The sequence below is a fragment of the Bos taurus genome, chromosome 19, assembly GCF_002263795.3.
Source record: "Bos taurus isolate L1 Dominette 01449 registration number 42190680 breed Hereford chromosome 19, ARS-UCD2.0, whole genome shotgun sequence".
NCBI lineage: Eukaryota > Metazoa > Chordata > Mammalia > Artiodactyla > Bovidae > Bos > Bos taurus.
In genome coordinates this window covers 39,300,694-39,324,466 of record NC_037346.1, presented here as the reverse complement: position 1 = coordinate 39,324,466, position 23,773 = coordinate 39,300,694, and the positions used below count along the sequence as shown (strand labels likewise).

Genomic DNA, 23,773 nt, shown 5'->3' with positions numbered 1-23,773 from the left:
TGTGAAGTACTTAAAGAAATGTTAGTAGACCATCTGCCCACCCCCACCTCCATCCCCTCCCAAGGCTCCCACAGTTGGCCCTCCACTTCTCCCTTCAGTAAAGCCAGACAAACCAAGGTCTCTTTGGTTGTTTTTTTTTTTGTAAAACATTCTTTTATTAAAAGAACAAGTGCTGTTTACGAACTGCCCTTCGTACAAATAACATCCGTTATACAAAGATACAAGATCCGGGTTATGCACAATTCCAGGCTTGGAGGTGGCAGGGGAGGGGCATTGCCTTTTGGGTTGAGGATATAAAGGAGGCTTTACAAAGAATGTAAAAGGAGCTCCTGGGTTTGCAAACTGTGGCTTCCCCTCCCTGCTCCCCTAGGAAGGGTCTGCTACATTGAGAAAGGCTGGGGTGCAAAGAGGGGGACAGGCTGGGAGCCAGGGTTTGGGTCTCCAGTCCCGCCACCTAAGTCCCAAGTTGGGCTGAAGGACGTGAACAAAGGGCGATGAAGGCACCCCTCAGTCACCAGCTTTTCAGTAGATCAAGTCAAAGGGACTGGGAGCCAGACACACTTTTAATCTGGACTGATGTGACTGGAGGAAGCCAGGGTACTGCGCCCCGTTTTCCTACAGATTCCCAACTGAAGTGACCGAAAGCTCTCCAGACACCTCTCCCCAGGAAACTGGGATAAAGGAGAACTGGGAGCAAGCTGCCTACCCTTAACTCTGCCAACCACACACCAAGGAAGATGCTGGCAGGCAGAGCCCGTGTCTGGATTTCCAGTTTGGGAAAACGCAGCGTGGAGGTCACCCTTTCTCAGAGCTGGCTCTCTCTCTTTCCCAGACTCTGGCTCCCCTCACTGTCGAGGCCTTTACTAGGAGTACTTCCCTAGAACTCAGGACAGGAGTGCTCTCATCAGCCTCAAGGTGAGGGCACCTGGAGGCAGCAATAGACCTAGGAATCTGAAGGGAAAACACACACACATCGGAAAAACTTAGACAAGAAAAGGCAACCTTTAAAGTGTCATTGTCTCTGGAGAGGATCCATCAGCTCTGAGCTAAGACAGTCAGTGCTTCACAGATACCCCCCACCCTGGGCACAGCCCTGCACTCACACCGCACACCACACACACAGGGACAGACAGACAACCACATGGAGGCAGTGCAGTGGGGCAGGAGAGCCAGGACCAGGAGGCCAGGGTCCTGAGGACTGGTCGCAGCTCTGCCCCTGAGCCCCTGCCCACCCCCCACCCCCCAGGCTTGGAGCTATCACCTGTGGGGCAAGGAGCTGGCTCGCAGGATCCTAAAGACAGGTCCCTTCCAGCTCTGACATTCATGCACTCGTTGTGAGGCCAGACAGCGGCTCTGCACGCACACCATGCTCACACCTCCACACTGAAGGGGATGACGTACTGAGCTCCACTCTGCAGTTTCAAACTCCACTTCCGCCCTGCAAACCACATCCTTCCCTTCCCCTAGACAGAGCCACCTATAAATCTGCATCCTTTCCTAGTCCCCATCCAAATTCATCCTAGAAAAAGGGACTGAGGCTGGGAGCAGATGGTGGGGGCTCAAGAGCCATGCCCTTTGCACTGGGACCCTGCTCTGTCCAGAAGCCCTCCAGACCTTTCTTATTATAAAGCCTGGCCCCCACCCCAAAAGATGAAACGCACCACCTCTCTCATGTCCCCCTGCCCCAAACTGAGGGACAGCACCAATCCATACGCAGCCTGGGGCCCTTCAAATCTAACCTGCCTACCCGCCACTGCACCCCAGCCTGGGTAAAATCAGAAAACAGACTCTTGGAGATGAGAACCCCAGACTTTAGGGTGCTGGAGGGAAGGGGAGGTCTTGTTCCAGGACCTCTCACTCTCTGCCATGGCAGCCTTGGGGTAAATCGACTTCCTTCACTGTCCAGAACAGAAGCTGACTTTGGTTCTAAGTGGGTCGGCCTTGGGCAAGAGCGTGGGTGTGAATGAGCAACTCTTCTAAGAATCTCTGAAGGTTATTTTTCTTTTCAGTGGTTTGGGGGCAGGGAGTTAGAGAGCTTCATAGATGAAGATGAATAAAATGCTGACTTCTATCATTCCTTTCTAACTGATATTTAGCATTAATAAAGAGAGAGTATTTCTGAGGTCATCACAACTGCCTTCCCCCTCCCCCCAAGCCCTTCCAAGTGCCTAAGAAATTGCCTCCAAAGGATTCCCACCCACCCCCTCCATTATCAGCTCCCTAACATCTTACAAAGTCTTATCAACAGGAATATTAATATTATTTTCAGTATCAGAAAAAAACCAGTTGAGCAGCACAGGCAAAAATATATCTGCACTACGTTTCTGTCATTGCCAAAAATATACACATCTTTTCTTTATTAAAAAAAAAAACAAAATGAAACAAAACCAACAACAACAGAAACACACACACACACGAATCCACACATGCAAAGAGACTGACTAAATGTGGGCATCAGGAAGCTGGCCACGCTCCGCCTGGCTCCGACCCCAGTGCACCCACAGACACACGCTTCAACCTCGCCCTCTCCTGGCTGCCCCAGCAGCCCTCAGCCTTGGCCACCAAAGGCTCTGGGCAGGTGCGGACTCTAAGGTGAGACTTGCCCACTGCACCCTGGGGAAATAGCTGGTGGGTGAAGGAACAGTTGTTAGGTCAATCGAAGCTTAAGTCTCCCCTGGCTGGTGGGGGTGGGGAGGGGTAGGGTGCAGGGGGGCAGGCTGGCTGATTCTGGGAGACAGTTTTCACTAAAAGAAGTGGTACTTTACCCCCCTTGCCTTCTCCCCTGATCCCTGGGGCACCCCTTGTGCCAGGGAAGCAGGACCAACTATCAGTGGTGGAAGGGGAGCGCTGCGGGGGCACTGAGACCATGTGGAGTCTGGGGGAGGAAAGGCAGGATATCACCCTGATTTGAAGCCCCCAGCCCCCAGTTACTCTCCAATACTGGAGTACAGTTCTGGTTTTTGTTAACCATTTGGGCCCCAGAAAGGGACCAAAGTTGGTGAGGTGAGAGGGTGCAAACAAGAGCTAGGAGTGCCCCTCTGGTACTGCCTCATCAGAGCACTGCCCCTGTCCCTGCCCTCGGCTACCTGGGGACCAGGGGGAGACAGACAGACAGACAAACACACACACACACACACACACACACACACAGCGCACAGGCATACCCGCACACACTCTCTGAGTCAGGCAGCTCTATCTCCCCACCCTCGGCACTCCTAAATCCAATAGTGCAAACAAGGGGCAGGGTACCGAGGGGGCTGGGCCGCCCACCCCCTGCCCTCCCCCAGCCCATCACTGGGACCCACCCCCCGGGAGGTAGGGAGGCCTGGGCCAAATTCAATGCCATCCTGCCCCTTCGTCGGCCCCCTAGTCTGTGGGCTTTTACAAGCACAGCTTGTGACCCTTGTGGGGGGCAGGGGAAGGAGCCCAGCAAGAAACAGTCCAAGGGAGCCCTCTTACCATCTGCCCAAGTTGGGTAAAAAATGGTCAAGTAGGGTCACCCTTTCTTCCATAGAAGACTTCCACGCAGGGGCAGGCCCAGGGCCTAGTCCCCACTTCTCCCACTCAAGTGCTGATCCATTTTATGTGGGGGGTTTAAGCAACCCCCCACTTATGCCATGGCCCACTTTGCTCTCTAGGGAACCCTGAAACATTCACTGAGAGTGGGGGCTCCTAGGCGGGCTTGGAGCCTGTCCTCCTTCTGAGCCCCTCACAAAGGGGCCAGTGCAGAGGCGGGGGCAGGGGGCAGATGGAAAGGGCTCCCCTCTGGGTCTCAGTCCGTGGCACCGGGAGCACCCCCCACTCCCCAGGCCTCAGCACATACTCCGGGGCTCTCCAGTGTTGGGGTGCAGGTGCCCGCTGCAGGCTGGGACCCCTCAGACCAGATCTGCCCCTCTTTGTGGGGTCTAAAGGAGCGTGGGTGGATTTAGCCTTTTTCCTGGTTGGCTGAGGCTCCTTTGTCAGCAGTCTGGAAAAAGAGGAAGGGAGACTGGGGATTGGGGAGGTATCTGGTCCAATCACCCGGTTGAGAATAGCTTCCTGGGTCAAGAAAGCTGATGTTGGGTGCAATAAAGGGCTGGGCTTTGACGGCTGCACAACAGGGTCAACTTCCGTGTATCTGTGTGTCTGTTGGGAGAGTTGCCCTGCATAGGGCGCCCAGTTAAGTAGGCATGTGCCAGCCAAGGGCCTCCCGGGCTCTGGCTCTTTGCCCTCAGAAGGAGGGATGCCTTTCTTGAAATGGCTCACCCAGAGCATCATCTTTTTCTAAATGGTCCAATCAAAGAGGAAACAGCCTTTTCTAATGGGCCTCTCCAGGAGAAGGGAGACAGGACGGTCCCTCTGCCCCATTCCCAGCTCCTCCCCTAAACCAGACCCCTTACTCACCCCTCCTTTGGGGCCACTGGCACTGCCGTCCGCCCCTGACAGGCTGAGGAAAGGGTTAGTCTGGGCAGTGAGGACTGGAGGCCCGCCTGCTGCTGCTACTGCTGCGGCCGCAGCTGCTGCAGCCATGAGACTCGTGTTGTTGCCGAGCGAGGGCGCCACCAGGGCTCCGGCGGGCAGCAGAGGTGGGGCAGATGCTGTGGGCAGCAGGCCAGGGGTGCCCGCGGACAACAGTGGGGTGGAGCTTCCGGCCAGCAGGCTGGCCATGGGCAGCTGGGAGCCCCCGGCCATCTGCAGCCGCTGCAGCTCCCGCTTCTGCTGGATCTGCTGGATCATCTGGTAGACAACAGTCTGGTGTTCCTGCAAGGGGGCCAGATGGCTTACTGGCCAGTGGTCCCCAGGGTCATCTTACCCTGATTGGCCTGGGCCCCATCCTATCTCACTAGTACCATGAGGCAAGAGACCTGGGAGACAGTCAAGATTCCATCTCTAACTCCCCACTCTGGGCCTCAGTCTCCCCATCTGGACAAGAAAGTGGTTGCACACCATCAGTGTTTGTCACATGAGGTACTACCAGTCAAGTGCAGGAGGTTTAACATCCCTCCCCCACCCCCACTAAATCAATTCCTCAGTCATTATGACAAACACAGAAGTCCCCAGGGGTGGCATGACCCCAAGTTGAGGAACACTGAATGAGGTTAACAGTTTTCAACTTCTCTATTTTTTTTCCCCTTAAGATTCATTTATTTTTGCTTTGAATAGAGAAAGCATTCTCAAGCGTTCCAAAACCCAAAACAATTTTTCAAGGCTTAAGAAATTTTGCTATCTTATTCCTGCTACCATCTGGTCTCTGTAGGTAACCAGTTGAGCTAGTTTATTGTATATCTTTCTCATGTTTCTTTACATAAAAATGAGTGCTTTTCTATTTCTTTCAACTCTCTCCTTTTTACTTTTATGTTTTTGTCTTTTGGCTGCATCGCACGGCATGTGGGATCTTAGTTCCCTGACCAGGAATTGAACCTGCGCCTTCTGCATGGGCAGCAAAGAGTCTTAACCACTGGACCACCAGCGAAGTCCCAGCAACTCTCTCCTTTCTAGAAGGAAGAATTCCTTTTCTCCCAGGAACTCTTAGTAGAACTCAACACACAAGAAAGACCTAAAAGGGGCTGCTCTGGTTGAGGACGTGTCTGTCACCTGCTCAGCCACCTCTCTATGCAGACCTTGAAGTTCCCCACTGGAGAGCCTTGGGGCTGGGACTGGAAATGCTCAGTAACTGAGGGCTCACTTCCCTCCAGATCCTCTTGCTGGGATGTGATCTAGGGCCACTATAGCATTCCTTCCCCAGCACCCAGGGGCCCCCAAGAGGAACACTTATGCCCTTTGTCCTCATATGATCCATAGGGGCCTGGCCCCACTCCCACAGGGACAGTCTCACCTTCCCAGCCTGGGGCTCCCTTCCCAGCCTGGGGCGGCCCTCCCTGGACTGGCCCAGACCCTCTGAGACCTTTCTGGCAGAGCTAGGGGGAGGGGCATTACCGGGGTCAGCTGTGGGGAGGCCAGGAGCTGCTGGAGCTGCTGCAGCTGCTGTTCCTGCTGCTGCAGGAGGTGTCGCTGCTGCTCGGTGAGGCTGAGGCAGGGGGACAAAACACAGACCATGGGAAGAGACAGGGAAACACTCCTCCCTGCCCCCCTAAGTTCCCACTCTCCCTCAGGCCCAGGTGGAGAGAGAAACAGACTGAGCTCAGAGAGGACGGTGGGAGGAGACACATGAGATGGGAAAACTTCCCCAGAGGGAAAACCTCAGCTAGGGCACAAGGAATAAACAAACGACTTTTGTCCCTGAAGAGCTACCATCCAGAGGGCTCTCACGTCTACATCTAAGGAGAAGCTGGGGCCAAGAGGTGACTGGATTTTCTAGACCCCGTAAGACAGGAGGAGAGCTTCCCTTCTGAGGGATGTGGGTGTTTGTAGGGGGAGTCCCTCCCAGAGCCAGCCTCCCCATCCCCTTCCCCAGGCTGAGCTCTCCCTCACCTGTTGAGACAACCTGGCAGCTGCAGCGTGGGGGCCCCGCCAGCCTGGCTCAAGCCTGCAGGGTTGGGGGCGGCAGCCCCATTCAACCCCCCCAGAAGCCCATTGAGGGGCAGGGCCCCGCTGCCCGCCAGCCCCCCCAACAGCCCCTCAGCCATGGGCATAGCCCCCAGCCCCGCTGCCCCGGGTGCCCGGCCCAGCCCATTCTGTGGCTGAGGCGGGAGCGGGGCAGGGCCCCCAGGCAGGGCCAGGGGCAGAGTAGCAGGGCTCTGCTGGAGCAGGGGCAGCGGTGGGGGCGTGCTGTGGAAGGACAGCGACGAGCTGCTGCGGCTCGGGCAGCCTGAGTGTGGGTCCTGGGGAGGGAGGGGGAAGGGAGGGGTCAGAAGGGCAGGGGGCCAGTGTGACCTTTCTGGCCCCCGGCCCAGCACCCGCCAGCATTCTCACATGGTCACCCCCACTTTACTCCCAAGCAAAGCCACCCAGGAGGAAGAAGCAATGCCCAGGGATAAAGGCTAAGAATCCAAACAGTCTTCACAAAGCACTTCCTGGGGCCCCAGCACCCACCATGATGCTTGTTTAACACTGAAGAGTGAAGGTGGTATAGTGACCACCTCGAGAATCAGACCCGAGGTTCAGTGCTTGACCTGTACTAACTTGCTACTGCTGTTTATGGGTGAAACCACTGGGTCTTAGGCTCAGTAACTCTGCAGCCAGTTGAACTGAAAGACGGGCTCAAATCCCATGCCCACAATTTAATGGCTCTGGCGGCTCTTCTGTTTCAGTTTCCTCATTCATAACACGGGGGTAACAGGAGAACCTAGTCCATAAACTTCTTGTGAGGACTAAACACACCAACGCTTGAAAAGTCTCAGGCCAGGACATGACAAAGGGCAAGGATGCAATTAATGTTTGCTGTTATTATGATTATTATTGCCCAAGTCACACAGTAAGTGGTAGGGAGAACAAGAACCCACTTTGTTTAATTTCAATAATAACCACAGCATAATAATAGCAACTGCTACCCCAACCACCACCAATTACACAGGGATTGTTTTCTGTGTGGCTAAAATAAATTGTAATAAACTCTTCATACTTTTCAGAGTTGCCTTCCCTAACTACCATCCAGAGAAAGGTGGATGTACATCCACCCACCCTCCATTCTTTCTCATACCCCTCAAATGATTTCCATCTTAGCACTTTTCTCTACTTTTAATTATTGATTTTCTTGAATTGAGCCTGTCTCCAAGAGTGTCCCATTTGCTCACTGCTTGCTTAGCCAATGACTGGACTTAAGTAGGCACCTCCTAATTATCACTTACTTAGTAAAGGAATGAACGGGTCAGTCGACCAAATTACTCAGCCAATCACTTCACTGCCCAGCCTCCAACAGCCCAGCAAGGTGGAAATGCGACTAGGAGGCCCTTGAACCGCTCCAGCCCTCCCCCGCCCCGTGCCCCTCCCCATGGTGCCCACCTCGGAAGACGTGGACAGCGAGTTGTCCAGGCCCAGACTGTTCTTCCCCGGAGGGCTTTTGCTGGTGCTCAAGGAATCGCTGCTGCCGGCTGAGGAAGGGGGATCAGGGAAGGAGCTCAGCGGCTGGAGTCTGGGCCAGTTCCGACTGCAGAGCGGAGGCCCCCATTACCGGCCTGGGTGGGGCCCCCTTACCTTGGGGAGGCAGGCCATAGGGCCCAGGGACAGGGCCGTTGGTGGCAGGCAGAGCAGCAGGCAGGGCGGCGAAGGGCACAGACAGTTGCACGTTGAGAATCTGCAGTCGCTCCTTCTTGGCCGTAAGGCTCAGGATCTGCTCCTGAAGCCGCTGGTTTTCCTTCTGCAGCGCGTGCAGCGCCTTCAGCATCTCCACAACTGCAGACAGAGGGCGAGAGCGCCTGAGCCCCGCGGGCCTGGGAAGGCGGGGCGAAGGCTGGGGCGGGGCCAGGTGACCAGGGGCGGGGCCTGGCAAAGGAAACCGGACTGAGACCTAGCAGAGAAGGCTCCGGTTAGCCAGGGGCTCGGGTGAGTCTTGGGGAGCCAGAGGTGTGAGGACCACAGGTGGGGCCCTAAGGCTCGGGGTGGAAGCCCAGTGCTTGGAGGGAAGGGGCGGTGGGAAGTTAGGGCTTAGTTAGATCAGGGCCACGAGGTCGTAAAGGCCAAAAGCCGGGCGTAGAGGGGGCGGGGCCTGGAGCCCGTCCCAGCGAGGGTTAAAGGCTAGGCTTGGGGTGGGCCACCGTTAAGGCAGGGGCGGGGCCACAGGAGGAACCTTAAAAGACCTTTGGGGACCTCGGAGAGAAAGGTGACCGAGTCTGGGGTCCTAGGACAGCCACCCAGCCCGATGTCACCCCTTCTCACTGTTGACGCCGGCCTCGCCGTCTCCCTGCTTCTCCAGCAGCTGCTCCATGTTAGTCGTTCCGGGGGCCGCTGGGTCTAACTGACCGCCCCCGCAGGGTGCGGACGCCGTCTGGTCGAAGAGTGCCGGGAGGCTGCTGATGGGGGACCTGGGGTCACAAGGGAAAACCGGCTCAGATTCACCTCACTCCCCAACTCCAGCCTCCCTGCCTCGCGGGTTTCAGTTATCCGCTCTGGATTCCAACCCTCTCCGCGCGCCTGCCTTTCCGCACGCCTCCCCCACCCCCCACCCCCGCCTTCGACAATCCCTCCACCAAGCTCCCCCTCTGCCCCCCAAGCCGCCTCCCTCTCCCTCACATGGAAGACAGACTCTCCTGGGGTGAGGTCCCCCGACATCGGAAGCTGCAGTCCTCCAGGTCTGGCTCTTGGAAGGAGAAGGGAGGCAGGGATCAGTGAGGAAGAGGTGCAGTCGGCCCCAAAGTCCCCGCCTGGGAAGTGGGTATAGGATCGGGGACCTTACCGCCGACCTCTTTCCCCAGGATCTCCCAACCCCCAGACAGGCAGGTCTAGTTCTCGGGAGCCCTGGTTTGAAATCCCAGCCCCTGGGGAGGCAAAATCATGAACTCTCTTTCTCCTCCTCTAGGCAGAGAGGCTCCTGCATCCTTGCTGCTTTCAGCTTCTCCTCCCAACTTTTTTTTTCCTGGAAAATTTATAACTTCATAGTCATAGGAACTTGGGGCCTAGACAGTCCCGAGTTGAACTTGGATACTTGCTATGTGACCGCGGGGCTTAAAACCAACCTCTCTGAAGTGATTGTTATGAATAAGGTAATAAATGTGAAGTGTTAACCTGAACAGTTTAGCTGCCATGTAGCAAACCCTTAATTACTGTAGTTATTATAATTTTATATGACTTTTATATTAATAAACTCACAATTAGACCGCAAAACCCTATGTTGAGCCACAAAATTACAATTTGGGTTTTGGAAAATACAGTCATCTACTCTGCAGGGTTCTTAGTTTTGTCAGATTCGCCCCTTTAAGGCTTACCTGAAATGGCAAGCCCCGCCCCTCAACCAGCCAGGTGGTACCTCTGCACCAATCAGCTCTCTAGGGCTGTGTTCACTCTACTAGGAGGAAGGTGCTTGCGATCCGCCCTCTTAACTCCTGAATACCCAGAGAGCCGGTTGCCCAACCAGTGGGATCTCTATAATCGCCAATCAAGAACTCACTAAGAGGCCAGCAGGGAGCTTTGCTACAGTGGTAGGAGAAGTAGTCTTGGAGCCGAGGAGCCAGAATTTCAGCTGCTGCTCTACCTTTGCCTACTTCAACAGCCTTGGGCAAATCATTCATCTTCTCTTGCCTTTTGCTTTTGTGAGATGGAGTAGTAGTAATTCTTCCTGGTCATGCCCCACCGCCTCAAGGGGTTTTGATGTGAAAGTGATGTACCCTGGTTTGTTATATGTGGAATGTTTTTTTGCAGGGTCAGCAATGGCCAGAGGGTGGGGGATAGCCAGAAAGCCCTCCAGTCCTTTCCGGGGTGACAAGCAGGTGACGGGGTGCCCCTTTGTGAAGAAAGGGGAACAGGGTCAGGGACTCACATACCTGTGTGGCTGCTCTCGGCTTGGGTGAGGAGGGGGTTAACGGCACCCATGGGGGTTCCAAAGATGTGGGTAGAAGGGAGGCTAAAGGTAGAGCCAGCCAGAGAAAACACCTGAGGGAAAGGAGGTAGAGTCCAGCCTGGTGGTTATTCCTGGATCTAGAGCACAACTGTGGGCACCGGGGTGGAGGGGACCAGGTGTGCTGGGGAGGAGAAAGGACCAGAAAGAGGGAGACGTTCTGGTGGTGATCAAGCCCAATCTCTCAAATTCCCACGGAAAGCTGGGGTCCTCGGCAGGCTGTCCCCCACCTGCCCAGGGATGGAGGAGCCCAGGAGCAAGGCCTCACCTGAGTGGTGGAGATAGAAGCAGAGGAGGAAGGGAGGGTGCTGGTGAATGGGGAGCGGCTGAGGCGGGGCAGGGCCGAGGTCCCTGGGGGCCCCAGGAGGCTGGAGGAGAGGGGGGTGCTGCAGACAGCCCGCAGCATTCCACCACCGTGAGAGATGGGGTCCTTATTACTGGTGTAGATGCCTACAGGCACGAGAAGGACACAGAGGGACGCTTAGAGTCGCCTCTCCTCTGCCCCTCCTCAGTCAGGTGGCTGGAGCAGCCACTCCCCAAGGCCAACACTCCCCTGGATCTTGCCACACACCAGTCTCACCCTCCTGCTGCAAAGATGTCACTTCTCGCCTTAGTGACACCTACTTGCCAAGCCTGCTTATTCTACTGCCCTGCTCAAGCCTGAAGAATTCCCAGTTTTTCTAATTCCCCAACCCACACTTGGTTAAGTCCTGTTGGCAATCTCTCCCATCACAACCATGCAGGAGATGGGTGTGGGGGAGTGTCTCAAAGGTGACTGTCACCTCCATCCTTTGTCTTCTGGAGCAGTTTCTGTCACATTTCCTTCTAACTGCATAATTATGTCTCTGTCCCCTCACTAGACTAGCTGGGCCCTAAGACACCCTTGGTCCCCAAGGGTCACTAACCTGCCCCCAGCAGGGGAGACTCCAGGCTCAGGCTGGGCAGGCTCCCAGAAGGCCCAAAGGTACGGGAAGCCAGACCACCCAGACCAGAGCTGACGAGGGAACCTCCAGAGAAGGGTGAGGCAGCAGTGGCGGTGAAGCCAGCCAGCTGGGCACCGGGCAGGGAGGGAAGGGCTGGGCCCCCAGGGCCCTCCTTGTTGCGGCTGCCCTTGGGACGGCCTGGCCCGTGTCGGCTCTTCTTGCTGGCTTTGTGCTTCTTCTCCTTCAGGCCTGTCTCAGGGGTCTCCTCAGCGGGCACAGGGGTGGCACTCAGTGTGGGCATCCGCTTGTGGGTGCCTCCAGAGGCCCCGGACCCCGAGACATGGGGAGACTTATAGTCCCCAGGGGATGGGGCCCGGGCCCGGCCTGAGCTGGAAGTGGTGGTGGAGAAGCGCATGATGGGCCCGAAGCCAGAGAAGACCACCTTCTGTTCAAAGAGGTCAGCCTTGGGGGGCTCCGGGGCTGAGGGAGAGGGAGGGGCTGAAGGGGGGGGTGCAGTGGGCTTGGAGTACTTGTCTTCTTCTGGCTGCTCCAGCTTGGGGAATGCGGAGAAGTCAGGGGAGCTCTGCAGGGACGAAACTGCAGAGAGGGACATGGAATTACAGCTGGACCCCAGAGCCCCTGCCTCCCTCCTGCTCCCAGTGGGTACTAATGGAGAGAGCTCTGGTCGGGGGTGCGGAAGCTTGGTTTCCTATCCCAGCTCTGCCACTGTCTCTGTGTCCTGGGACCAGTGTATCCCCACCCTCCAGCTTTTCCCACCTGTGACAAAGTAGAATAGCTCCCACCCTACTGACCTCACTGGATGACTGCAGAGATTACAGGAGACTAGTGTCAGTGCTTTAAAAATGGTACTTGACAGCATCAGCGCAGGGAATAATGAATACTTTATGGGGGTTGGAGAGGTGGGCCCTGAGGGAGATTGGAGGGGAGTTCCACCCTGAGAGAGGAGGGAGTGTTGAGGAGTCACTGGCTGGGGATTCCCACCCCACCAGGCAATTTAAGAAGCAAATGAGATGCAAACCAATATGCAAAGGGCCTTGCTAGAAAAGCTCACGGCCAGACTGTCCCATCCCACCTCCTCCCCAGCTCCTGCATCCTGGGGTGCCCATACTCACCTGTAGGCTGGAAGGGTCCCCCAGATGAGGAGGAAGAGGAAGAGGAAGAAGAGGAGGAGGCAGAGGTGAAGCAGCTCACACCTTTCCCACTGCTCAGCTTCTTCCCCTTGTGACTCAGGCTATGGCTGGAAGACTTTTTCCCCTTGGAGTCCCTGCTGCCTTCAGAAGTCTCTTGAGTGCTGGCCTCGTGGTGGGAGGAGGAGGAAGCCGAGGAGGAGACCTGAGGGAGGGAGGAGAGAGGAAGGCTGGAGCCAGCTCTGGGGGTCTGGGCTCACCCTGACTTGGGGGTGGAGCCCTGAGGACACAGGACCTAGGGCTCTACTGGGAGAGCTCAGTTAGCTTCAGGAAGGACTATGGGGCAAGGAGATGGTGGTGGGAGCTCCTAGACCAGGGAGATGGAGAGGCAGCTCTGTTACTTCTAGGGGTGAAGAGTTGGGAGCTCTAAGCCCAAGAAGCTGTCTGTCCTTTGCCTCATGCAAGGGAGAAATGAAATCGGTCCCAGAGTCTGTTCAAAAGTATGCATCTGCTCAGTCATTCAGTTTAGAAACACTTAGGCCTACAGGGCTGGACTTGTACTGGGAAGTGGTGAGTGCAGGGAAGAGGGACTCCAGGGAGAATGGGCCACCCTGGCCCCATTCTTGGGCCCTCCAGTCCCTGCCACTCCCTCCCTGCTCACCCCCCAGCTGCAGCCACCTGGCTGACACTCCACTCCCTGGCTACTCCACGCCCTTTCCAAACAACCTGAGCCTCCATGCCAAGCCCTCTGCCCAGACAGCCTAGCCTCCCTCTTTCTGGGAAACATCTTCTCCTTCAAAATCCAGCTCAAAAGCCCCCTCTTCCGTGAAGTCACCCGATAGCTACCTGTGGTGGAACAAATCATTCTGTCCTCTATTTCCTGGGTGCCCTGTACCCACCCACATCAGCCATGTCAATAGTTGCCACACTGTATTGAGAGATTGTCCCCCATGTCTGAGGGTGGCAGCAGTGGCTGGAAGAGTAGGGGCTCTGGGGTCTGTGAACCTGGGGTCTACCACCGTGTATGTTGTGTGGTCTCCACCTCACCGAGCTTCGGTGTCCTTCTGGGGCTAATTATCCCTATTTGGAGAGTTATGAGGAACATAATGGCAGATAGTATGGGGTTGACGATGATGGTTCTGATGGCGCGGCTGCTAGCAATACACTGTAGCGTGTCCTGCGGTGGCTGAGAACAGGCCTTCAAGCCAGACTGCCTGGGTGTGAATCTTGACTCCACCATTCCCTAACAGTGTGCTTTTAGGCAAAGAATTTAACTTCTCTGTGCCTCAGTGTCTTCATTTATTAAATGGGGTTAATAAAATGCCTACTTCACTGGATTATTTTGAGGATTAAATGAGCACATCCCCACACATGCCCGCCATCCCCCTGTTCCAGAAGGGAGCCTGGCATGTGGTGAGTGAGTCAGGGCTTTGTAGTAACAGTCAGGGATGGTTTCTCCTCCTGGTGGAGACCAGGTATCCAGTACATGAACAAATGCCGAGAGAGGTCGGAGAGGAGGATGAGCCACCCTGTGCTGCCCCTTCCTGGGCGGAGCCCTCGGCTCTGTCTTTTTCTTTGTTCTTTTCAACAGCTGGAGTTCTGAAGGGAGCCAGATGTGGTTCTGAGAGCAAAGGAGGAGAGGGCCCAGGGGGAGGGGTGGCTGAAATGCTGGGGTGGGTGGAGGGGGATGGGCAGAAGGCTCCAGCATGTCCAAAGAGAAGTCCAACCACTGGGGTCACTCCTAGATCTCTGGCCCACTCCTTCCCCCTGCCTGCAGACCCCAGGGAGAGATCAGAGGGCAACGACAAGCTTTTCCAGGTGAGCCCTGGGCAGCAGGGAAGGGAGAGGGTTACTGGGACAGTTGCCACAGCAACATCACCCTGGAAACCTGATACCTGAGTCTCCTGCTAAGATGCCCAGAGCCCTGGCAACCTCCTGAGGCTGGTGGAGGTGAACGGGCAATAATGGCGACAGGAGGAAGCCGTGTCTCCAGGCCCTCGTTCTCCTTCTGGGGGTGAGGGGAGAACTGACTGGAAGGAGGGGCAGGGAGGGCTGCTCTGGCTTGGATTAGCAACTCCCTGGCCTTGGGTAGGGCCTGCCAGTTGTTTATCCAGATGGTGCCCATTTCTGGAGTCAGGCCTGACATGCCATGCCCCTACTGGGAAAGTGGGATGACTAGGGGTCTCAGGGTATGGTCCATGGGTCTGCCCTGCAAGCCACCATGGGCCACACTTTCAGTCCCTCCAACCTGCATGGAGTGGGCTTTTGGTTAGGCGACCAGGCTCTGAGCAGCTTCCTGATATGTGTGTGGCAGGGTGGAGAGTGAGGGGGTGTCCTCTGCCTCTCTCTGGAGAAATGGGCCCCAGAGACTCAAAGAACCACCATGAGTACTGTATCTGCAGACAGGAACCTGGTGCTGAGGCCCTCTGTCTGGGCAGAGGCAGATGTGAACAGCTGGCAGCCTGCAGGAAGGGTGGTGCCCCTCCACCCCCACCCCTCCTGGTTGGTCAGTGACTAGTGGGGCTGAGGAGCAGAGGCCCCTCCTGGTCTAGAACAGGAGTAGTGTGGAGTGTGGAGCAGAGTCATATGAACGTGAAATTGCAAGGGTTCCCAGGGCTGCACGCCCCAACCCTTCACACTGTGCCTCCCTCCCGCAGCCGCGGCTGCCCCTCCTGGGTGTAAGCAGTGGTACCTTGTCAGCAGTGGGGACCACAGGTGGGGTGAGGATGCTGGGTGACTCAGGCCGCTTCTTGTGCTTCTGTTTAAGGCGTTCTTTGTCCTTTCGGCTCTGGGGAGGAAGAAGGGACCAGACACTGATGCTGGGAAACGGTCCTGGTGAGGATAAACATGACTCATGCATGTGGGGAGTGGGGTCCTCTCAGGCACAAGGCTCTGTGGGTGCCATCGCCCCCTGTGGAGGGACTAGGGGACTTTGGCTGGACAGCAGTGGCCCCGGCAGGTTCCTCTGAGAGCTGACAGCCCCTCCCCCCATCCTCCCATATGTTGTGCTGTGCTAAGCTCGAGTAGTGTCTGACTCTTTGCGACTCCATGGACTGTAGCCTGCCAGGCTCCTCTATCTATGGGGATTCTCCAGGCCAGAATACTGGAGTGGGTTGCCATGCCCTCCTCCAGGGGATCTTCCCAACCCAGCGATTGAACCCAGGTCTCCCGCATTGCAGGTGGATTCTTTACCGTCTGAGCCACGAGGGAAGCCCATCCTCAATGCCTGCTAAAAATAACCTATCCCATTATCATGCCAGTGACACAGGACGCCTCGTATGGAGGCACACACCTGTAAGGGTGTCCACTTGGGACACAGAGCTGTGCAGGGGGACAGGAGCCAGGTACACTGTGACGTGTAGCCGCTGGGGACGCAGGCATGTGCACCACAGACACGGCTAGACATGCGCAAATGTACAGGGCCGTGTGTTGGGGTCTCTGGGGAGACTGTCATGTCATATGAACGACACAGAGGAACCACACAGATAAAACAGCCCCAGGGAAGCCAGGCCTTCAGCTCACCCTCTGTGACCCTCACAGGTCACTTCCTCAGCACCCCCTTGGTCCTCAGGGGCCTCAGAGGAAAGAAGGGGGCAGGCACTATCGCCTCTGGGATACCTGTGGTGGCTTGGTGCAAGAAGCAGGTGTTTGTGACTATGGGCAGGAGGGGCAGGGGGAGAAGACTCTTACCTTCTTCTGGCCCCTCTCATGGTGGGAAGGGTGCTTCTCCTGCTGGGCGGATGGGGAGGCCGACCTGCTCCTCCGGCCAGCAATAAAGCTGCTGCTGCCTCCCCCTGTGCTACCCCCTCCTCCTCCTGTTCCTCCGCTGCCGCCCCCGCCCCCACTGGAGTGCCGGGATGTCTTCTGCAGAGAGAATTGAGAGGAACTGCCACACCCTCCTCTCCGTAGGTTACTGAAAGGTTCTTGAAGATCAGGTGATCCTGGGGGTCAGCAACCCCCACCCCCACCCTGCCTGTCACAAGAGGACCCTGTGTCCTTAATGATACTCTGCTCAACAGAGTGCATTCCCTGCCCCGAAATCCTACAGTCTGCCCAGCTGGCTTATCCAGGGCACAGATTTAGCAACTGAGGCCCGGAAGAGGTGGGGAATCTCGGCCCCAGCCAGATACCAGGCATGGATGGAGGTGGGCCTCGGCCCATGTCTCTCTCTCCACCACCTCTTTCCATGGTGCCCTCTTGGCCCCTCTCAGGCACTCGACCTCGGCCCACCTCAACCTCCCTCCCTGGGTGGCCCTCATGGGAGCCCCTGCTCCCCATACCCCATCCTTCCCTCCAGACACTATGCTCCAGCCATCACCCCTTCTCTTCTTTTCCTGGCCCTCCACCAAACAGTGCTTCCTTTTGTCCCAAAGGATCTGCTGCCCTTAAGAACAAGGCATGGAAATATCCATAAGGAACACTTAAACAACCCCTGTGCTACCATTCCTCCCAGCCAGGGCCTTGGACTCCCCAATGCCTGGTCTGATGGCTTCACCAGTCCTAGACTTAGAGCTGTTCTTTCTAAGATCACCCACAAACTCCCAACTGTCAAATTCAAAGACTAGTTTCAGGCCTCATCTGACCCAGTGGCTCCCCAGCAGTGGGCATCACTCCTACTCTGCTAAGCTCTAAACTCCCCATTTCATGGTTCTCTTCATACCTGAGCCCCCAACCCCTAGCCTTATACACCTGGGGCTGCCACACCTATGGGGGCCTGAAATCTGAACACAGCCACCAAATCTAAACAGCTCCACTTGACACCTGCTATATTCCAAACCAAAGCTCCCTACCTTGTCTTAGTGTCGTGTTAGTCATCCAGTCATGTCCGACTCTTTGCAACCCCATGGACTGTAGCCCGCCAGGCTTCTCTGTCCATGGAATTCTCCAGGCAAGAGTACTGGAGTGGGTTGCCATTCCCTTCTCCAGGGGATCTTCTTGACCCAGGGACTAAACCTGGATTTCCTGCATTGCAACTGGATTCTTTACCACCTGAGCCATGAGGGAAGCCCCCAAGTTGATATCTAACCTTGAACCAAGGTGACCTTATGACTTATCCAAACCAGGACACTTTTGAAAATGAAAGGAGGAGCTATTAATAATTACACCAAGGCAACAGGCACAAACTGGGACTCTCCGCGGCAGACCAGGACATATGCTAGAAGTCCACTCCACTGCCTGAGGAGCTCAAGCCCCATCTATCCAGCATCAAGAGCCAGGATCCTATGTGCCACCCTCAACTCCTCCTCCTCAGCCACCCTCACATGTAGGCAAGTCTATCTAGAAATAATTCTAGAATCCAGCCTCATCCCTCCATCCCCCCCTCTCTTGCAGCTGTCTCCCAGTCACCAGCCTCAGCCCTTTGGATCTGGCTTCACAGTGGCTGCCAGGGTAATCTTCCTAAAAAACAAATCTGATCATGTTACCCTCTTGCTTACAAGCAGCCTCACAAGCCTGTGGCCTGGGGGTGAGGTCCAAGCTGCTTTCCCAGTCAGGCCACAGCATACCTAGCCAGGACACCCCACCGCTTCTGAAACATGCAGGTCTCTCCACCAACATGGGTTAGCACCCCTTCTCCCACTTCTCCGTGGGCCCCTGAACCTGAGGCAGAAGCAAGTCCAGCTCTGGCCCTGCCTGAGCTTTTTCACCTCATCTCTTGCCTTGTCCCTACCAAACATCCTGTTCTGTTGCTTATGAATGGTCTTTCTTATCTTGGGACTTTATCCATGCCAATCCCTCTGCCTGGAATTCCTGTCTTTCTTGGCAGGCTCCTGAGGACCTTCAGACTGTTTTTTTCTAAATCCCACATACCAACTGTGAGATAAGTCACGTAACCTTAGTGGGTCTTAGCTTACTCATCCGTAAAATGGGTAAATGCAGTACACCCAGTTCTTAGGGAGGACTGCAAGAGCACGCACATCCACGTGCACACACACACATACAAACACACACACGTAAAGAGATTAGTACAGAGGCTGGGGCACGGTAAGCCTCACAAATGTTGGCTCTAATTGTTGGCTCAGCTTAAATGCTGCCTTCTTCTTGAAGCCTCCTAGACTCTGATAGGCAGGGTCTGAGCTCTGTCTTCTGGGATGGACTGCTTGGCTCAACTCTGCTTCACCCCTCAGGCTGTACTTAAAATTTATTCCTCATCCAATGGTGAGTTCCTCAAGAGCAGGGACATAGTTCCTTCCTCCCCTGTCTGTCCTCCCAGATCCAGGCACCCTAGAGTCCACACCCTCTAAACCATGGCTGACCAACCCACTCACGCCCAGATGAAACTCACCATCTTGCTGAAGTGGTATTTGCAATAGCCACAGTACTTGACATTGTCAACCTCCAGTACTTCTTCCTCACACAGCAGGCCTGCCATTTGGGCACTAATCAAGAGAGGTCAGCCTGAGAAGGATGTGGTCCCAAACCAGACCGGCCACCTCCCCTGCACCCTCCAAGACCCCTACTGGGGCAAAGCCAAGACCACCCAAGGGAAGTACTGCCATTATCTCCAAAGAGACAGCAGCTGGGATGAACCCATTTGGCAGCCATCCATGGCAAATCTCAGGAGAAGGTTGGGATAGCTGGCCAGGGATCCCAGAGAACCCTAAGGAGTGGACGCAGGAAAGGCAGGGGTCTCACCAGGTAACATGGAAAGCTTGTCGACATCCATGGCGGTTACAGGTCATACAGGCTCCTGAAGCCGCCTTGCTCTCCCGGCCCTGCTCCTCACAGATGTAACATGTCTGCAGGACATAGGGCAATCGTCCCCTCCTCTCTCCTACTTGAGGGATCCTTTGGCCTCCCTGCTCAGTTCCATCCTCTCCCCACAATCCTACGTCAGACTATCCAATAGCACTTTCTGTGATGACGGAAATGTTCTAGACTGCATGGTCCGATACAGGACCCATAAACTACATGGGTTATTGAGCCCTGGAAAAGTGGCTAGTGTGACTAAGGAACTGAATTGTAAATTGTATTTAACTAACTTACATAGCCATATGTGGCAAGTAGCTGCTACCCTGGATAGTGCAGCCCTTGGATGGTGAGTCCTGTGAGGACAGGGGCTGTGTCGGCCTTCCTCCCCAGCGAGCTCGGCCCCACCTCTGGGCCTTTGCACATACTGTTCCTTCCACCTAGAACCTGGTACTCTCCCCACTTCTTAAGGCTGGCTCCTTCTCATCCCCCAGGCCTCAACCAAAATGTCTTTCCTTGACTGCTTTATCTAAAATAAACTCCCCCCCCACCCCCTGTGCCAGGTACTCTTTATTTTAGTATCTTGTTGTTTTCTTCACCACACTTACCACACATTGCATTTACTTTGCCTGTTTACTGATATCTATAGCCGTCCCACACAGGAGTCGGGGCAGGGAACACATCTGCCTTGATCAATACTAGACACTGTGTGTCCAGCATCTTGCCCCAGTTTTTGCACATAGTAGACCCTCAGTAAAATGTGCTCAGTGAATGAATAAGTGAACTGCTCCCTAAGATCTACCCTCAAGCAGGACTGCAAAGGAGCCTGCTATTTCACTTGATCATGGGCATGAGTCTGTCAGTGGAAGGTGCCTACCCACCTCCTGAGTTCCCTGAAAGTGTAGGTTGGAGAGAATCAAATTACACTGGATGAAGAGAGGGCTGGAGAAGGACCCAAGAGTGGTTGGGGAGGAAGGGGACTGGCATGGGGCAGAGCAGGGGCCGCTGACCTTGTTGAAGCGATCATGAGGCACGTACTGCAGCACGATGGGTTCCATGGTAAGCACGTTAGCAAACTGCACCTCAGGGATGTAGAGGGCACACACCACGTGGGCCCAGCCTGGGGCAGTGTGGGGCCGGCCTCAGCTGTGATGGCCAGCCAGAGACCCTGACCCCTCACAACCCCATACTGCAGACGATCCCCTCCTCCATGGCCTTCCCATGAGACTCCACTGCCAGCCAGGGAAGGGAAGGGAAACCCAGCCTCTGCATTCCACCCCTGCCCACGGACTGCTCCTGCCTTCCCAGACCCTGCTCAGGGGGCCTATCTGACCTCAACAGATGAGCCATAGGGCTCAGCAACCCCCTCACCTCCATTGTCGGTCCTCTTCAATGCCCCGTCTTTGTGTGGGCACAGCTCACACCTCTGCCAATACAAGGGGGCACAGGGATTTGGGGGATGGGCTTTTCCAAAAGGGGGGGTCTACTGAGCTGAGCCCTCCCTGAATACATTCAGAGAGCCCCAGGATGTAATGATTAGATGTCTAAGGGGGAACTGGTGGGGATACAGAGAAAACAGGCTGAACGTGAGTGATAGTTGTCAAAGATGGGGGAGCCTCATCAACAGGAGAATTATAGTATTCCCTCTACTTTTGTATAGGTTGGAAACTCTCCATGATAAAAAGCTCAAACAAACAAGAAAACAAAAACAGAAGACCCGGCGCCTGTGGTGGGGCAGAGTGAGGGCTAAGCAGAGGGAGAGATGGGGTTGGTGATAGAGGTGTGCAGGAAACAGGAAGTCCTGTGTGACACTCCCACCCCAGCCTCAGCCTCAGAGCCCCCCAGCTCACTGGCAAGGGAGGGGATGCTCAGGTGTTTATGAGAGGAGAGGGAAGTTTCAAACTCACCACCCTGGCTGCTCGCTCCTGAGATTCACATTTCCGGCAGAACCAGGGTCCTGTTGGCACCTGGACGATGCCATAGCAAGCTGCGGGTGAGGGAGGAGAATCACCAAGCAGATCTGTCACCAGTGGCTTTTCCCAGAGTAACTGGGGCAGGGGGTGACTCTAACAAACCAGAGCCAGTTCCAGCCAGGGGGCTGCTCCCTGTCTGGGGGTCACTCATAAGACAGCGGGACCACAAGGAATGTCCACAGCACACGCCCAGCTTTCAACCACATAACCAAGCCATCCATGCAGAGGTGGGAAGTCTGAAACCTTGACTTTAAACTTCTAGAAGATCCCACCCCACCCCAATGCCCTTTCTGTACCCAGCTTTCTGGTTCCCAGCTCTTGCCAGGACCAGTCCTCATCATCAATAACGGAGAATATTAGAGGAACAACATTTAGGATAGTCAAACACGTTTTGTTGTTATGGGGTGGGGGGGCATTTCTTAAAGGGCCAGTAATGAAAGAGGCGGGTAAGTCGAGGGTCTAAGGGACCTCATCTTCTGCTTCTAATTATAATAGGAACAGGTCAAAAGTCAAGGCCGAGGGCAGGTGCACTGCAGGTAACCAATAGGAGAGTGGCGGGAAGAGCCGACAGCGACAGGATTAAGGGCTGTCCCAGGAAGGGCGGGGGGGGGGGGGCAGCTGGCTGTGCCAGACAGGCGGGAGATGCCAGCCTGCGCCCTCGGCAAGATTCCTCAAGGAGTTAACTCCCGAACCATGTGCTGCTGGGGGAAACTCCAAACCTCCCTCTTCTCGATTCCCGGTCCCCTGCGCAACCTCTCTCTATCCGTAGCTCTTCCCGGGAGGATTTTAGGAGTCCCCTCTCCCCTGGGACCCTTCTCTTCCCTTCCCAATTCCGCTCCTCCCAGTATCCGGAAGCAAGAGGGGAGGATGACCCCCCCTTGACCTCTCCCTCCCAGAGCCAGGACCAAAATAACCCGGGCGGGAGGGGACACCTCGCAGGTAAACATTCTCCTAGCAGCCCCGACACCGGCGGTGTGGGGCGCGGAGAGTGCACTCATTGCCCTCTAGACTGTCCCCAAACTCCCTCAACTTGGGGTGGGGGGCGCGGGACTGGAACAATAGGCAAGAAAACAATGCCTGACCCGGTCCTCCAGGACCGGGCGGGGGGAGCCCCCGACGCCTCCCTTCTCTTCAGGTGGGGTGGGGGAGGGGCGCCCGAGCTCCAGGAGGTCTCGGGAGGGCGCGGCCGGGGCCGCCCTGCGCACGCCGCCCCCAGGGTCCCGCCGCCCCCCACGGCCACCCCCGTACCTTGGTGGACAGCCACGCTGCACGCGTGCCCATCACAGTAGACCAGCGGGTTCTCGGCCCAGCCCCTCTCGTCCGAACATACGCAGCAGCCTCCTACCATCTCCTTCATACTCCCATGAGCTCCCTCCGGGGCTGGGGTGGGGGCCCGGCCGGCGGGGGTCGGGGGTCAGGGGGGGAGGGAGGGAGCGGGGGGCCGCGCGCCTCCTCGCTCCCTCCTCCTCCTCCTCCGCCGCCGCCGCTTCTTTTCTTTGCCTCCTCCTTCCTCCTCCTCGGCGTCCTCCTCCTCCTCCTCCTCGCTCGCTCTGTCTGGCCGCCCCCCCCGCCGTGCTCTCGCCCTCATGCCCCGACGGGCCCCCCCCCCCCGCAACAATGAGACCCGCGCGCCGGGCTCGCCCCCTCCGCGCCGCGCGCCCAGCTACCAGGGCCGCCCGGCCTCCGCGCAGCCCGGGCCCGGCGGGGGAGGCGCCGAGTGGCACATCGCGGGCGCTTGCCCGCCCCGCGCCGCCCGCTCACGCGCCGCCCCCCCGGCCCCCCTGCCCGGCCGCGGCAGCCATGGCCGCGCGCCTCCGCTCGCTCGCTCCCGGCCCGCCCGCCGCCCGCCGCCGGGTAAAGTCTTAGGTTCAGGGAACAAAGCCTGGCTTGGTAGGGAGCTTTTCGCTCGCTTGCTCCGCGCTCATTTTCCCTCTTTCTTCTTCTTCCTCTGGCTCTCGGTAGGCGCTCCTGAGCCCTCCATCTGCCTGCCCTTCGGTCTCGGCCCCGGGTCTCCTTCTGCCCAGGTCTTCCTCTCTAAGACTGTTCAACCCCAATGAAACTTGGAGATGGAGATCGGGGAAGGGGCGCTAGAAGGAGCGCGAGCGACGTGGGCTCCTCACCCCTTGGTGTCCGGGGTGGGGGTGCTTTTGGGATGGTCGTTCAATGGCTGTTTTCTCGGAAGCCTGTCTGGAGAGCAGACACACGCAGACATTTGTTCATTTCATTCTACAAATATTTATTGAATACCTACTATGTGCAGTCGTTGGGGATAGAGCAATGAACAAATGGGTATGCCTGCCCTCGGGGAGCTTCCGGTTCAGCCCACAGATATATACGCTCGCACAGGGACTCAGAGCCCTCGGAAGCACAGCGAGGCACCCACAAATTCACGCACTCACTCAGCCTCATACAATCACACTACCCTACCTTTCCAGAGGGGCACAGACCCCAGGTCCAGCCCCTCAGGCGCGCTTAGAGACCCAAGCGAGTTAGGGAGCCACTGCTGCGGAAGTGCTCGCGAACAACCCAGTTACACTTGAACTCGATGCATGTACCAAACACACAACATAAATTCACACACAACGCCCCCAAAGGATTAAAGTCCCAGAAATT

The 23,773-nt window shown here is 56.3% G+C and overlaps 1 protein-coding gene and 1 long non-coding RNA gene across 6 annotated transcripts; one reads left to right on the top strand and one right to left on the bottom strand.

Moving 5' to 3' along the window:
- Nucleotides 1-122: 122 nt before the first annotated feature.
- MLLT6 (MLLT6, PHD finger containing) lies at nucleotides 123-22,882 on the bottom strand. Of its 5 annotated transcripts, none has more exons than XM_005220653.5 (20): nucleotides 22,409-22,882; nucleotides 21,095-21,174; nucleotides 20,559-20,613; nucleotides 20,198-20,307; nucleotides 19,134-19,237; nucleotides 18,784-18,877; nucleotides 16,191-16,364; nucleotides 15,193-15,288; nucleotides 12,486-12,705; nucleotides 11,335-11,949; nucleotides 10,698-10,879; nucleotides 10,356-10,464; nucleotides 9,109-9,175; nucleotides 8,755-8,900; nucleotides 8,074-8,271; nucleotides 7,882-7,970; nucleotides 6,412-6,761; nucleotides 5,917-6,007; nucleotides 4,384-4,740; nucleotides 123-4,142 (listed from the first exon to the last, which is right to left on the bottom strand). In XM_005220653.5, the coding sequence occupies exons 1-20, from the start codon at nucleotides 22,515-22,517 to the stop codon at nucleotides 4,044-4,046; spliced, it is 3,345 nt and encodes a 1,114-aa protein (XP_005220710.2). In that variant the 5' UTR covers nucleotides 22,518-22,882; the 3' UTR covers nucleotides 123-4,043. The 5 variants fall into 5 exon arrangements, 3 of the variants coding, with proteins under 3 accessions (XP_005220710.2, XP_002695970.2, XP_024836607.1); XM_002695924.6 differs by having other exon boundaries at nucleotides 123-3,967; XR_238737.4 differs by lacking the exon at nucleotides 6,412-6,761 and having other exon boundaries at nucleotides 123-3,967.
- LOC132343065 (uncharacterized) lies at nucleotides 8,900-9,605 on the top strand. Its single transcript, XR_009491744.1, has 2 exons — nucleotides 8,900-9,167; nucleotides 9,395-9,605. It is a non-coding gene; the product is annotated as an uncharacterized lncRNA (long non-coding RNA).
- Nucleotides 22,883-23,773: the final 891 nt, after the last annotated feature.